Source organism: Notolepis coatsorum (assembly GCF_963971535.1).
Source record: "Notolepis coatsorum genome assembly, chromosome: 3".
Taxonomy (NCBI): Eukaryota; Metazoa; Chordata; class Actinopteri; order Aulopiformes; family Paralepididae; genus Notolepis; species Notolepis coatsorum.
Genome location: NC_140167.1, coordinates 14,186,050 through 14,200,708, shown reverse-complemented (window position 1 = coordinate 14,200,708; position 14,659 = coordinate 14,186,050). Strand labels below are relative to the sequence as shown.

Genomic DNA, 14,659 nt, shown 5'->3' with positions numbered 1-14,659 from the left:
GCAAGACACTTAACCTACTTGCCTCGTATGAATGTGTATGCATGTGAATGAATGTTGGTGGTGGTCGGAGGGGCCGTAGGCGATGATTATTCGTCACGCTTCCGTGAGTCTGCCTCAGGGCAGCTCTGGCTGCAATTGTAGCTTACCACCACTGTGTATGAACGAATAATGGACTCTGTAAGCGCTCTGGGGTCTCTGGGGTGTCACGAAGAGCGCTATATAAATCCAATCCATTATTATTATTATTAATATAACTTGTCAGTTTCGTCAACATAAATAATCCAATAAGGGCACGGTTGGTACGAAAGTGATGGTGACGTCTTGATGGAGCGCCGAGCGGATGCAGATCAACAGGCTACATAATCTTTTATTTTTTTGTATCCACTTTTTCTCCTTATTTTTCTATTTTTCTCCCATCCCAATTTCGCCTCGCCGATTCTCCCTTCAATTCTACCCTCCCCTGTCTCGAACGTTGCTAGACCATGCCTCCCACTGGTCGGCTGCAGTGAGGACCAAGCCTTGCATCACGTGTCCCCTCCGCTACACGAGGAGGCAGCTGTCTCATCTTTTCACCTGAGCAGCACGATCTCTCAGCGGCGAGGAGTAACGTGTGGGAGGCTCACGCTGCCCCCGATACTTCCTGATTCTGCTGTACAGGCGCACCAACCGACCTGTAGGAGTCACTGTCCACAACGTCCAATCCCCACCCACCGGCTTTCCCACCCTGTAACACTGCCAATTGCGTTAGTATGAACGACCAGCCAAGCCGGTAGCAACGCCGAGAGCTGGGCTCGAACCCAGCATCTCCTGCATTAGTGGCGAGCGCCTTGCCCATTGCGCCACTTAGCCGCCCAGGCTACATCATTTATGATAAATGTTTTATTAAAATGTTTATGATGAATCATATGCTATAATAGTATATTATTAGTGTAGCCTAATCTTTATCTGCAACTGTGAAGAAAAACCCCATTGGTTTAAACGGAATGAATAGACTCATACAAAAAATTATAATAAAAAATAGAATCGAATGTTGATTCGAATGTCAACGTTATGAATGAAGCTTCTAACTATTCGGTAGAGCCCTATTAGCAATGTATATCACTGTATATACATGTATCTATATGTGTGTGTTAGTTATACCAATGGCTAGTATGGTTTACTACCATAGTGTATTCATACTTGTACCACTGTATATAATAATAATAATGCACATACATTAGCTTATCATATTTACTCCGTAGCTTCGTCATATATATTGATTTCCCCAAGGGGATCAATAAAGGAATATCGTATCTTCTCTTATCTTATACTCTGCACGTTATACTGTCTACTGCGATGCACTTTGCACTCTGGTTAGATGTCAAACTTAATCTCATTGTCCTCTGTACTTGTGTTGTGCAATGACAATAAGATTAAGATATTCCTTTATTGTGGGCGGCTAGGTGGTGCAGTGGGCAAGGCGCTCACCACCAAAGCAGGAGACGCTGGGTTCGAGCCCAGCTCTCTGTGTTGCTACCAGCTTGGCTGGTTGTTCATACTAATACAATTGGCAGTATTAGGGGGTGGGAAGCTGGTGGGTGGGGATCGGACGTTGTGGACAGCGACTCCTACAGGTCGGTTGGTGCGCCTGCGCAGCAGAATCAGGAAGCGACGGGGGCGGCGTGTCCCTCCCACGCAGACCTCCGACGCTGAGAGATCGCACTGTGCAGGTGAAAAGATGCGACGGCTGCTTCCTCGAGTACCGGAGGGGACACGTGATGCAAGGCTTCGTCCACATTGCAGCCGGCTTGTGGGAGGCATGGCCTAACAGCGTTCGAGACAGGGGAGGGTAGAATTGGACAATATGAAATTGGGATGGGAGAAAAAATAGAAAATGGGAGAAAAAAGTAGATTAAAAAAATAAAAGATATTCCTTTATCGATCCCCTTGGGGATCATAGCAGCATGGGGGAGGGGGAGGGGAGGTACAGGTAGTAAAAACAAGCAGTGTAAACAATATAACAAAATAAATCAATATAATTAACTAACTAACTGAAATATACAGTATATACACATAAGGTGCAGTATGCATAAGGTAGTATTATTGTCCTTTTAGGTTCCTACTAGTTGTAGTTGGATGTCTGGCAGCGGTACATGCCCACTGTTGTGGAGCCTGATGGCCGCTGGTATGAAGGACTGGCCGAGCCTTGTTCGGACAAAACGAAAGCGTTCAAGGTGCAAAACGAATGTCTAACTCGGCTGCGAAACTCTGCTGCGAAACTCGGCTGCGAAACTCACCTGAAAAACAAAACGAAAAACAGCCTAGGTGTAACTCCAGCCTAAGTGTCGGGAGGGTATGAGTCTGTGACTGAACGTGCTTCTCATCTTGACTAGCTCGTCGTAGAGGGGGTGGGAGGGATTCCTTCTCACCCCCCTCTCTGCCACCACCCCTAGTCTGACCAGCTCGACTCCCACCACGGAGCGAGCCTTCCTCACCAGCTTGTTCAGTTTGTTGGTGTCCCTCGGGTTGATGTAGCCAACAAATACAATTTGAGTCTAATCTAATTATCTTCCAAGGAGGGGGGCCCGCTTTTACCTCGGGGTGATGTCACTCGTCGTGTCGGTACACACGAGTACATTTATCTTAATAAACGTGGCAGATGTTTTTTCACTTGTCAAAATATCAAAAGTTAAGATTTCAGACTTTTAATAGCTTTTTTTGTTGCGATGTTTGACCTGCAGACAGAGGCTCTCCCTCCGCCTCGCTCCGCTGCTCGCGGCCCTCTGCGTGCCCTCACTGACTTTAATGTGCTTCTCCTCCTCTCTCATTCATTTCCCCTGGCACCACGCCCAGAGCCTGCCTCGCCCACTGCCCTGTAAAGAGAGAGAGAGAGAGATAGAGAGAGAGAGAGAGAGAGCGGCTTCAGGACGCCGTGAAGCTCGGGGTCTGACATGAGCCGTGGCGCTCCAGACGCTCACAATGCGCCATTCAGATACCCGCTGCTTTAGTCTCTTTACTAAGACTTTACTGTGCTCTCCATTCAGATACCTGCTTTAGTCTCTTTACTAAGACTTTACTGTGCTCTCCATTCAGATACCTGCTTTAGTCTCTCACTGCCAGACTTTACTGTGCTCCCCAGGCTGTGCTCTTAGCACTGTGCTCTCCAGGCTGTGCTCTTAGCACTGTGCTCTCCAGCCTGTGCTCTTAGCACTGTGCTCTCCAGGCTGTGCTCTTAGCACTGTGCTCTCCAGCCTGTGCTCTTAGCACTGTGCTCTCCAGCCTGTGCTCTTAGCACTGTGCTCTCCAGGCTGTGCTCTTAGCACTGTGCTCTCCAGGCTGTGCTCTTAGCACTGTGCTCTCCAGGCTGTGCTCTTAGCACCGTGTTCTCCAGGCTGTGCTCTTAGCACTGTGCTCTCCAGGCTGTGCTCTTAGCACTGTGCTCTCCAGGCTGTGCTCTTAGCACTGTGCTCTCCAGGCTGTGCTCTTAGCACTGTGTTCTCCAGGCTGTGCTCTTAGCACTGTGCTCTCCAGGCTGTGCTCTTAGCACTGTGTTCTCCACGCTGTGCTCTTAGCACTGTGCTCTCCAGGCTGTGCTCTTAGCACTGGAGGAACGCCTGGCAGAAGAACCCTGTTATAATGGAACATGTATTTTATGTTCAGAGTTAATTATATTGTTTACACTTTCTATTTTCTCTCTTTATATTCAGATCTAATCTTATTACCTATATTTACATCTTTCTTCTATTACCCTGCCCGTACCTGTACCCCCTGTAAATTGCCCAGGTCTGATCTATAGGGGGCCGAGTCCAAAATGCACCTTAGTGCAAAATAGTGTTGAGGGAGAGAAATCTTTCTTTTCCACCTTTGAAAGTGGTGGTGGTGGTGGTTGTTGTTGTTGTTGTTGATCATCCTATGGATGCGGATTTTGAAAACTTAAAAAAAAAAATTTAAAGAAAAGATTCCATTTAAAGTTAGTGGAAGTGGATGAGAATTCCGAAAAATGAAACGGTCTCTTATCCTGTAAGCGTGATCAACATGAGTCAGACCGCCGCCATGCTACCAGACGTCTCCCACGCTCCTCTCCCCACTCGGCCGCCCGCCAAGTTGATACTCCGAGAGGGACGGCTCCCGGCGGAGGCCCTACACACTGAGAGGAGGAAGCGGGGAGGACGCCCTGCACCACGGGTCAGAGGCTGCTGGAGGCCAGACGCTGTTATCCTGCTCTAACCAGCCGCCGATGACCAGACGGACCCCGCTACCTGGGGAGGTCTAAGATTTCACATCCTGCCCGTCCATGGCCTCGTAATAAAACCAGACGCAAATCAGGGATTTCACCACCACTAACGCACTTTTTTAAAATCCACTTTTTTTCCCCATTTTCTATTTTTCTCCCATCCCAATTTCATATTTCCAATTCTCCCCTCCCCTGTCTTGAACGTTGCTAGACTATGCCTCCCACTGGTCGGCTGTAGTGAGGACAGAAGCCTTGCATCACATGTCCCCTCCGGTACACGAGGAGGCAGCCTGTTGCATCTTTTCACCGCAGCAGCTCGAACTCTCAGTGGCGAGGAGTAACGCGTGGGAGGCTCACGCTGCCCCCCGCTACTTCCTGTTTCCGCCGCACCGGCGTCACCCAACCGACCTGTAGGAGTCGCTGTCCACAACGTCCAATCCCCACCCACCGGCTTTCCCATTGTGTTAGTATGACGGCCGGCCAAGCCGGTAGCAACGCAGAGAGCTGGGCTCGATACCAGCATCTCCTGTGTTAGTGGCGAGCGCCTTGCCCACTGCGCCACTCAGCCGCCCACCACTAACACACTTGTCAGTATTATTATATTATATTATTATTATTATATAAGGTCTCTCTGCTATGGTCACGGTTATTCGTTGTAGGTTTTTTTCGACCGTAGCGGATGGTTTCATTTGTGTCAACTGCACGGATTCAGCCTGCAGATTGTAGACTTTTCTTCTTCTATGTTCAATATGTCGAACAGATTTTCATTCATTCATTTTATTTTGTGTCGTACATGGGGGTACAGTTCATCTTTGCACAATATCACCAACATCTTTTTATTTATTTTATTTTACATCCCATGGCCGAAAAGGAGCAGGATGAAGAAAACGTATGTTTCCTGCCCCCTTCCAAACTTCATATTTATTTTAACATAATGGTCAGCTCAAGTGCACCTTACAGCTTCATACCATATTATAATAATAATAATAATAATAATAATAATAATAATAATATAATAATAATCATTACCATAATTATGATAATAATAATAATTATTATTATGATAATAATAATAATAATAATAATAATAATAATAATAATAATAATAATAATAATAATAATAATAATAATAATGATAATATGACCATGAATAATAACTAAGAATGGTAATAATAATAACTAATAATAATAATGCTAGATACCAATAAACAAACAAACCAAAAAAAAACAGATTGGATTTGGTTTCCTTATTTATTTGACTAATAAATGGGATTTAGTTTTAGTGGAGGCGAGGTTCACGGAAGCCCTTCAGGCTCTATCATGAGTGCAACAACGCGTGCTTCTTTTTTGGGGGACGTGAGGCGGGTATTCAAATGTCGACCTGCCTTCTAAACCCCCCCCATCCCCCCCCCCCCCCCCCCCCCTCCCTCCCTCCCCCTTCTCTGTCCCCAGGCGATTAACCTGCTCCCGGCGAACACTCAGATCCGTGAGATCCGTGTGTTCCTGGAGAGCGTCCTGGAGCAGAAGGCCCAGAGGAAGCGCTTCGACCAGATCCTGAAGAGTCTGCTGCAGGCCGAGTTCCTCCGGGTGAGTCGCTGGTTCCGTTCTGACCCGACGGTGATGATGATGATGATGATGCACCGATACCGATTCTACCGATCCATTGGTTTGACTGAACCTAGATCAATGATTGATATAAAGCATTTCTTCCATAGACATCTTTTTTTGTATCGGAAATGCAAAATAAATGTGTGAATGAATTAATCATAATTGCATTTATATAGTGCTTTTCTAGACACTCAGGGCTAGATCCACAAAGAATGGATTGCACGGTGCTAATTGCACCGTTACTACATTCATTATGAATACAGTAAGGCTCAGTCAATACACACAATTGTTAACACTTTCAGTGCCACGAGGTGGCGCCAGAGTTAGCGCTTGAATGCCACCATCCACTTCAATGTTAGCGTTAATAACGCCTAATCTATGTTTTAAATTATGGCTATGTGTCTAATCTGCCCGTCGCTTATCAAATAATCCTTTTCCAGTCAGTGCTGTCAAGGCAGATTGGTTTTTTATCGCTTCATTTCCGTTTGAGAGCATTTTGAAAAGCACCCGTTTTGAGGTAAAAAAACAGCCCATTTGTGGGCCATTCAGTGATAATCGTCTTTTACTGGAATATTCCAGAACGTTGATATTTGTCGGCCTATTTATGAATCGTTTTCAAATAAACGCTAGATGATCAATATTATACGTACACGCACGCCCATTCGAGCCGCGCGCTGATAATAGCCTTGTTCATTTCCTCATGGTTTTTTCAGTAAAACCGATAGAGCACAAAACAGCTTATATCTTCATCAAAATGAGGTTGATTATCCTAACACTGATAACATAGGTTCCTTACCTGACATCAGATGGTATCCAACTGGTATATTCCAATTCCTGATCACCATTCTAAAAAATCGATAAGTGTATAGATCTAACGTGCATACAGTAGAATTCAAGATCCGCGGCGCTCGGAGGCTCCAGGATGAACTGTGGTAACCCCGGCTGCATCAGTGGACTGGAAAATGTGGAGTACAGGATTTTTTTCCCCATCCATTTTCATTGAGTCCATTCCAAAATCCCTTATGTCATCTGGGAGACGATAGGGGGCGCTTTTTTCCACATCTGATCGCCGGCGGCTCTCGGGTAGACTAGGGTAGGTTTGCGTGATGCAATATGATTTCAGATCGCTAAAAAAGAAAAAAAAAATCAGAGAAATCTCGTGAGTGGCTTTCAACGTAATATTAATAATTCCGAGAAAACTCGTGAGTGGCAGTGAAAGTGTTAAGGGGATGCAGACCAGAGAAAGGCTTTCGTCTTGTTTACATCAGGGTCCCCCATTTTCAATTCATAATGAATTGTAAGTAAGGGTGCAATTAGCATCGTGCAATCCATTCTTTGTGGATCTAGCCCTCAAAGCACCAATTAAGGGGGAGGGATGATTATGTGGCCTTGATGTCAGAGACCTGATTAGGAGTTTGGCCAGGAACGTCGGGGAACCACCTACTCTTTGTGATAGACGCCCTAGGCTTTTTTTTTTTTTTTTTTTTGGATCTACTTTTCAATTTCGTATCGTCCAATTCTACCCTCCCCTGTCTCGAACGTTGTTAGACCATGCCTCCCACAAGCCGGCTGCAATGTGGACGAAGCCTTGCATCATGTGTCCCCTCCGGTACACGAGGAGGCAGCCGTCGCATCTTTTCACCTGCACAGCGCGATCTCTCAGCGGCGAGGAGTAACGCGTGGGAGGGACACGCCGCCCCCGTTGCTTCCTGATTCTGCTGCGCAGGTGCACCAACCGACCTGTAGGAGTCGCTGTCCACAACGTCCGATCCCCACCCACCAGCTTCCCACCCCCTAATACTGCCAATTGTGTTAGTATGAACGACCAGCCAAGCTGGTAGCAACGCCGAGAGCTGGGCTCGAACCCAGCATCTCCTGCATTAGTGGCGAGCGCCTTGCCCACTGCGCCACTTAGCCACCCGCCCTAGGCTGTTTAACAAACAAATTCAGTCGGGACCTCGGTTTAATGTCTCATCCGAAGGACGGCAGTTGCAACTGTACAGTGTCCCCATCACCGTTCTGAGCTCTACCCAATGTACCCTGTGTAGGGGGTTGGATGTATTTTCATAATGCCTTCGATGTTTTGGTTTTGATTTCGACCATGATATGCCTTGTCCCCATTAGCTATATTCAGCCTGGCTGGGGCTATTTGTGTCTCCATTGTGTTTCTTGTAAACTCTCTGGTTGCTAGGCAAGTTCACACCACCAACTGTGGTACACAAGCTAACCCCTGATGATGATACAACAGTCCCGCTGGCTTTGGCTCAGGTTGTGAAAGGTGTCGGTCTCAGCCGGGGTCCAACCAGGTTTGGTTTGGACATGTTGTAAAGCCAATGGAGACGCTCAGTGTGTGTCAGACAGGCCACAGGACGGCTAAACCCTGGCTAGTGGAGACGAGGCCACAGGACGGCTAAACCCTGGCTAGTGGAGACGAGGCCACAGTACGGCTAAACCCTGGCTAGTGGAGACAAGGCCACAGCACGGCTAAACCCTGACTAGTGGAGACCAGGCCACAGCACGGCTAAACCCTGGCTAGTGGAGATAAGGCCACAGCACGGCTAAACCCTGGCTAGTGGAGATAAGGCCACAGCACGGCTAAACCCTGGCTAGTGGAGACAAGGCCACAGCACGGCTAAACCCTGGCTAGTGGAGACAAGGCCACAGCACGGCTAAACCCTGGCTAGTGGAGACGAGGCCACAGCACGGCTAAACCCTGGCTAGTGGAGACAAGGCCACAGCACGGCTAAACCCTGACTAGTGGAGACCAGGCCACAGCACGGCTAAACCCTGGCTAGTGGAGATAAGGCCACAGCACGGCTAAACCCTGGCTAGTGGAGACAAGGCCGCAGCACGGCTAAACCCTGGCTAGTGGAGACGAGGCCACAGCACGGCTAAACCCTGGCTAGTGGAGACAAGGCCACAGCACGGCTAAACCCTGGCTAGTGGAGACGAGGCCTCAGCACGGCTAAACCCTGGCTAGTAGAGACGAGGCATTATATAACATGACTCTTGCTATAGGGTTTTAGCATCGAGGACATGATTCTCCCGATACATACCCTATTTCATCATTTGAACAGGAATTGTAGCAGACAGAATTTAGTTTGTAGGACCTACAAACGTGACTCGGGTCTGCTGGTACAGTGTAGGTGCCAGTGAATAAAGTCGAAAGCTAAAAATAAATCACTGCAACGTCTTGCAACACAAATATTTAATTGAATGTGAAAGGGGCACTTTCACAATGTTGATTTATTTTGTGCATAATCCAAAAACTCTTTAAGCGGTTTTGCACACAGTCAATTAGTTTGACAGTTATGGAGAGTAAATTAGTCTGAATGCCGCCACCAGTGATGTCATCGGGGACTCATTCACATCATTATGATGAAACATGGTGCATTTTTTTCCCACCTATGGCAGAAATGAACAGTCTTTTCCTTTCCCGTTTACCCGTCATTTTGTCCTTGATGCTGCATGTGGGGTTAATGGGAAAATTGTGTTTCACCAAAAGATTTTATGTTTTGTTAACGTTCCAATTTTTAAAAGCCAAATTGCTACTAACCCTAAATGACCAGATGTTGCAGAGAATGTACTGACCCTGGTGACCCTGATCTAGCTACGCTAGTTTTGGCTAACGATGTCTGCCTTTCTTTAAACTGCCATTTAAAATAAAAAATCCACTGCCTTATCAGAGAGAGAGACATGTATATCAGAAGGCTTCGTTCACGGGACCACAGGCTGCATGAACCTCAGACGAAGCTAAGAGCGACCTATTAATAGTCCATTAATTTGCGGGAGATGCTGCAGACTCGAGAGCAGCCGTAAGATACGACACCCGTGAGAGGTCTATAGTGAGAGTTCTATAGTGAGAGTTCTATAGTGAGAGGTCTATAGTGAGAGGTCTATAGTGAGAGTTCTATAGTGAGATGTCTATAGTGAGAGGTCTATAGTGAGAGTTCTATAGTGAGATGTCTATAGTGAGAGGTCTATAGTGAGAGTTCTATAGTGAGAGGTCTATAGGGAGAGGTCTATAGTGAGAGGTCTATAGTGAGAGGTCTATAGTGAGAGTTCTATAGTGAGAGGTCTATAGTGAGAGTTCTATAGTGAGAGGTCTATAGTGAGAGGTCTATAGTGAGAGGTCTATAGTGAGAGTTCTATAGTGAGAGTTCTATAGTGAGAGGTCTATAGTGAGAGTTCTATAGTGAGAGGTCTATAGTGAGAGGTCTATAGGGAGAGTTCTATAGTGAGAGGTCTATAGTGAGAGGTCTATAGGGAGAGTTCTATAGTGAGAGTTCTATAGGGAGGTGTAGTCCGACGTCACTGGTTGTTCCACCCGTATAGGGATTCATCATTGGGAAAATGGATTATCGGCTATTGTAACAATTCTGCCGCATGGAAATTGACGAGCTTTACATTTTTGCTAAAAATTAGTTCCCTTCGACCACTAACATTATTGTTTAAGCATTTTTGGTTGAAATAAAATTCTGCGATTTATTTTTTACGATTAATTGCGAATATTTTCATGTTGAGCTATAGATTGTGGATGAATAAGCACAGAAAGGTACACCATGCAAATGTTAATGTTTTATTTGTTTTAAACGAGACGATTTAGAAATGGGCAATGGGGAAATACATTGCGTTGGACAGAGGGTGGAACACTAAAAACGGCAATGACGGGAGGTAGAGTACTACTGTCTACAGTAGATTACTACACAGTGAGGTAGATTACTACACAGTGAAGTAGAGTACTGTAGCAGAGCATTGTACATATGTATATACTGAACATTTTTGTCTACGTACTTGACTTCTATTTTATACTTGCTATACTTATTTTATACTTATCTATTTTTGCCTAGCACAGTCTCTGGAGCGAAACAGAAAGAAGCATTTTGTATAAAAGTATCCTGTGCTTCTGTATGACGACTAATAAAGAAACTTGAACTTGAGTACTACATGATGTAAAACGTGACGTGACATGGTAGCATATTATGTATATCATGTCAAACTTGTCAATTTTGTGTGCGTGTATAATATATACTTTTTTCAGTTTTTTGTGGCGGACAAGGGAACACATACTTCCTGTTTTCTAAAGGCGTGTCACCTGACACCTTGTCTCCTCCGCGTGCTCCTCAGGTGCAGGAGGAGCGTATCTTCCACCAGCAGGTGAAGTGCGTCATCACGGAGGAGAAGACCTGCCGAGTCTGCAAGAAGAAGATAGGAAACAGGCAAGCCTCTTCTCATCATCTGTCTGCACACATCTCACATCGTAGCCCCTGGTGTTTCTCTCCCCCCCCCCCTGCGCTCCCTGGGTTATTTGTGGTCGCGGCGAGCCCGGGCAGGCAGGCGATGGGCGGGCAGGCCGGGAGAGCCTAGCAAGGGGGGGGGGGGACGAGCGCATGTTGCACGCAAGAAAAACAAAACACACAACTAATAATTACTGCGTCAGCGTTGTGGAGACCAGACCGTGTTTGTCGCAATGAAACTAAATGTACTGTAAAAAAAACTCCAGGCGTCGTCGTGTCAGCGGGGCAACCCTGTAATAAACAATTAATTACATGTATTTTTTCTTCTTCTTCTTCTTTTCCAGTGCGTTTGCTCGCTATCCCAACGGCGTGGTGGTACATTACTTCTGCTGCAAAGACCGCACGGCGTGCCCTACCGAGCAGTAACCCCCCCCCCCCCCCCCCACCACCACCACCACCCCCCCAAGGGGGGGGGGGCGACGGCAACCTGTAACTGACGACTGTTAAAAGAAATAAATGGTGCCCCCCTGTGGACTCCAGGCTCAACCATCCGTGAAGGAAGAGAGAGAGAGACGTGTTGGAAAAAGGCACCAGTCGCTAGTAGCCGTGCAACGGAACGCCATCCATTTTTTTTACAAGTCTGGCTGTTACTCGCTATTTCTCTCTCTCTCTCACTCTCTCCATCTCCATCTTTCTCTCTTTTATGTGCATGAGGCGGCAGGTGGAATGTCCGGGGTGTGTCCAGAGAAAGAGGGTCAAAGAGAGAGAGAGAGAGAGAGCGAGAGAGAGGAAGAGAAGGACTCCTTGACATTTAAAGCATGTTTCCCAGTAACCCTAGAGGAGGGGTGGATTCACTCCTCTACACCTTCGCCTTCCGAGGAGAATGGACACTATTGACGGGACGCTCGCAGGAGAAGGACCTGGATGTGTTCCTCAGATGCAGGCGGGGGGGGCGGGACTAATTGAGGCCTTGGCGGGGTGTCATCCGCGTCGCTTAACTCTTCTCTTCCTGCTTCTCAAAACGTCTCGAAGTTTTTTTCGTTTTTTCCCCCCCTCCTCCTAAAAGCTCCGTAGGCCTCGACTCTGCTTATAATATGCCATAGACTCTACAGAGCCTCTCTCTTAAAATGCCTTGTGTGACTCTTACGATTGTACTTAACCGTGAAATCAGCTATTTGCTTCTAATTTTCTGTATTTTTCCCTATACTATACTTTTTTTTTTTTTTTTTTTTTACACAGTAGCATGTGTTTGGTATGGAAATACTGGCTTAGACCTAAGCAAAGCCGTGTTTGTCTCCTTTTCACTGTGTGTCTGTGTATGTGTGTTAGGGCTGACCCCTATTAGTCGAATAGTCGACTAATCGATCGAAAGGAGCCGTAGTCGACTGCCAACCTCTTAGTTGAATAAAAAATATATATATATTTATATATTGTAATTTTTTTATTATAACTTTTATTTTTTATCATTTCCAAAAGAAAAGAGGCCTAGACGCGTGGCTAACGCTAATGGCACGCATACCAGAGGCTAACTGCCTAAGAAAACAGGCACAGAGGCACTGAAAGAGGATTTCACCCATCTAATGAACACACTAGACTAGACAAATATCAAGATGTATCCATCAGTGGACCAATTGCATGCTTTTGCAGAGGACAAGAAGCCTTCCGTCGACTCCTTCAGACATTAAGCACCCCCACAGCCCAAATGGAATGATACAAAAAAGAAAAAAAAAATTATCTATTTTTTTTTTCAAGTCGACTATCGGCTCATTTCGGCCAATCATAGTCGACTATCCAAATCCTTAGTCGGGGACAGCCCTTGTGTGTGTGTGTGTGTGCGTGTTACTATGGGAATATTTAAATACAGTAGGTCTAATCAAAGCACGTGGAGCGTGTGGGCCATGTATTGTGTACAGCCATGTTTGTTTTATTTCTCCCTTCATATCCACACAAGTAACCGGAAAACTTGCTAAGAGAAGAGAACAGTCACACTTTATCCCGGCAGTCCGTTGTAAGAGGACCTACGTCTTATCAGCGGAGTGTCAGTCAGGCTCCTGGGTCCTATCTACACTTTCAACTCCATCAGTAGACCGTCAAGCTGTTTTTCATTTGTAGGTAGCGGGAACAGTTAAGGGTTAAAGGGGCAGTTCACTCAAAATAAAGAAAAACAACATTTTCCATCTTTACCCAAAGTGCTATCTATCCATCCAGATTGTTTTGGTGTGATTCACTTAGTTTTACAAGATGTCTGCTGTAGAGATGAGATGTGGAGATGCATAGAGATGGCACTTGGCTTGTAGCGCTCAAAGCGTAAAAAGGTCAAACTTTCAGTCAACTTTAAACTCAAAAGCAACATCTCCTTCAAGAAATCATGAAGAATTTTGGGTGAACTGCCCCTTTAAGGGAAGGGTTAGGTTTTATAAACAACCTTGTAGGTGAATGTTATGAGAGTTACGGCTTTGCAGCTTGGCTGACGAGTGATGAACTGCTAGACCGTTGACTAGTTACTGACACACTACTTAAAAAATGTAGTCTACAATAGAGCTATCTCAAGCCTCGCCCTCTTTTCGTGGTACTCCAATCGCAACTGTCAACTTCCCGTTGTGATTGGAGGATCAAGAAAAGAGGGTGGGGTTTGAACTAAAGTGTTACCAATATAACCAACTAAAGTGTTACCAATATAACCATTCTCTTGAGTATATTTGACAGGCATCTCATCTTTTTTTGGTTTATAATTTTTTGGGTCCCCCCCCCCCTTTTTTTTGTACACCAATTATACACGTGATTGATATTTTTCTTTTTTTTTATTATTATTTTCTAAGCAGATCACAAAAGTATGGCACTTTAAAAATCACATTATATTGTCCTGATTTTATTTATTGTTGAATCATGCATAAGCCCGATAAAGAACTGGAAGAAATGTGACCCTGACTACATTATGAAGTTACGACGGGATCTGTGCCGTTGTCAGGGGGCGATATTGTAATCAAATATCTGTTCATCAAAACTGTTCAACCTGCACTCCAGGGGGTTCTGCACATCTGTTACGACTGTTTCACCATTTATAGGGCAAGAACCATTGGTACCACTGTGTATACTGTACAAAGAGTGAGGATGTTAATGAAAGGTTTTCTCGTCGAAGCTATTTTACTCTGAAGAGCAAACCAACAGATGCCATAATGTCTGCGTGGCTTTAATCAATAATAAACGCGCATTTCTCCACTCACCGTTCACTTCTGTGTGAACACCCTAGTTGGCATTAAAATGTTGTGTTGTTACTGACGTCTTAAACCCATGGAGGTCTGCAGCGCTTGTGTAAATGAGCTTAAAGGAACACGCCAAAACATTATGGGAAATGCGCTTACCATCTTCTCCTGAGTCGGAAAGATGCCAATTTCTGCTCCGTGCGTTCAGTAGAAAGCTATCCGGTTGCACGCTATAGCCTAGCTTGGCACAATGAGTGGAAGCGGATGAGAAGCGGCTAGCCTAGAAGTTGGCCAACTTAACACCTCTCCCAGAGCTTTAAGCTAGGCTAGCCACTTCTCATCCGCTTCCATTCATTGTGCTGTGCTAGGCTAGCGTGCAGCCAGATAGCTTTCTACTG

At 45.7% G+C, this 14,659-nt stretch overlaps 1 protein-coding gene across 1 annotated transcript in view; it reads left to right on the top strand.

The window, feature by feature from the left end:
- Nucleotides 1-11,498, top strand: part of vps39 (VPS39 subunit of HOPS complex) — a 94,113-nt gene extending 82,615 nt beyond the window's left edge. The window contains exons 22-24 of the mRNA XM_084310689.1: nucleotides 5,666-5,800; nucleotides 10,949-11,040; nucleotides 11,403-11,498. Coding sequence (XP_084166815.1) covers nucleotides 5,666-5,800; nucleotides 10,949-11,040; nucleotides 11,403-11,484 — 309 coding nt within the window. The 3' untranslated portion in view covers nucleotides 11,485-11,498. The remainder of the gene's footprint in view (nucleotides 1-5,665; nucleotides 5,801-10,948; nucleotides 11,041-11,402) is intronic.
- Nucleotides 11,499-14,659: the final 3,161 nt, after the last annotated feature.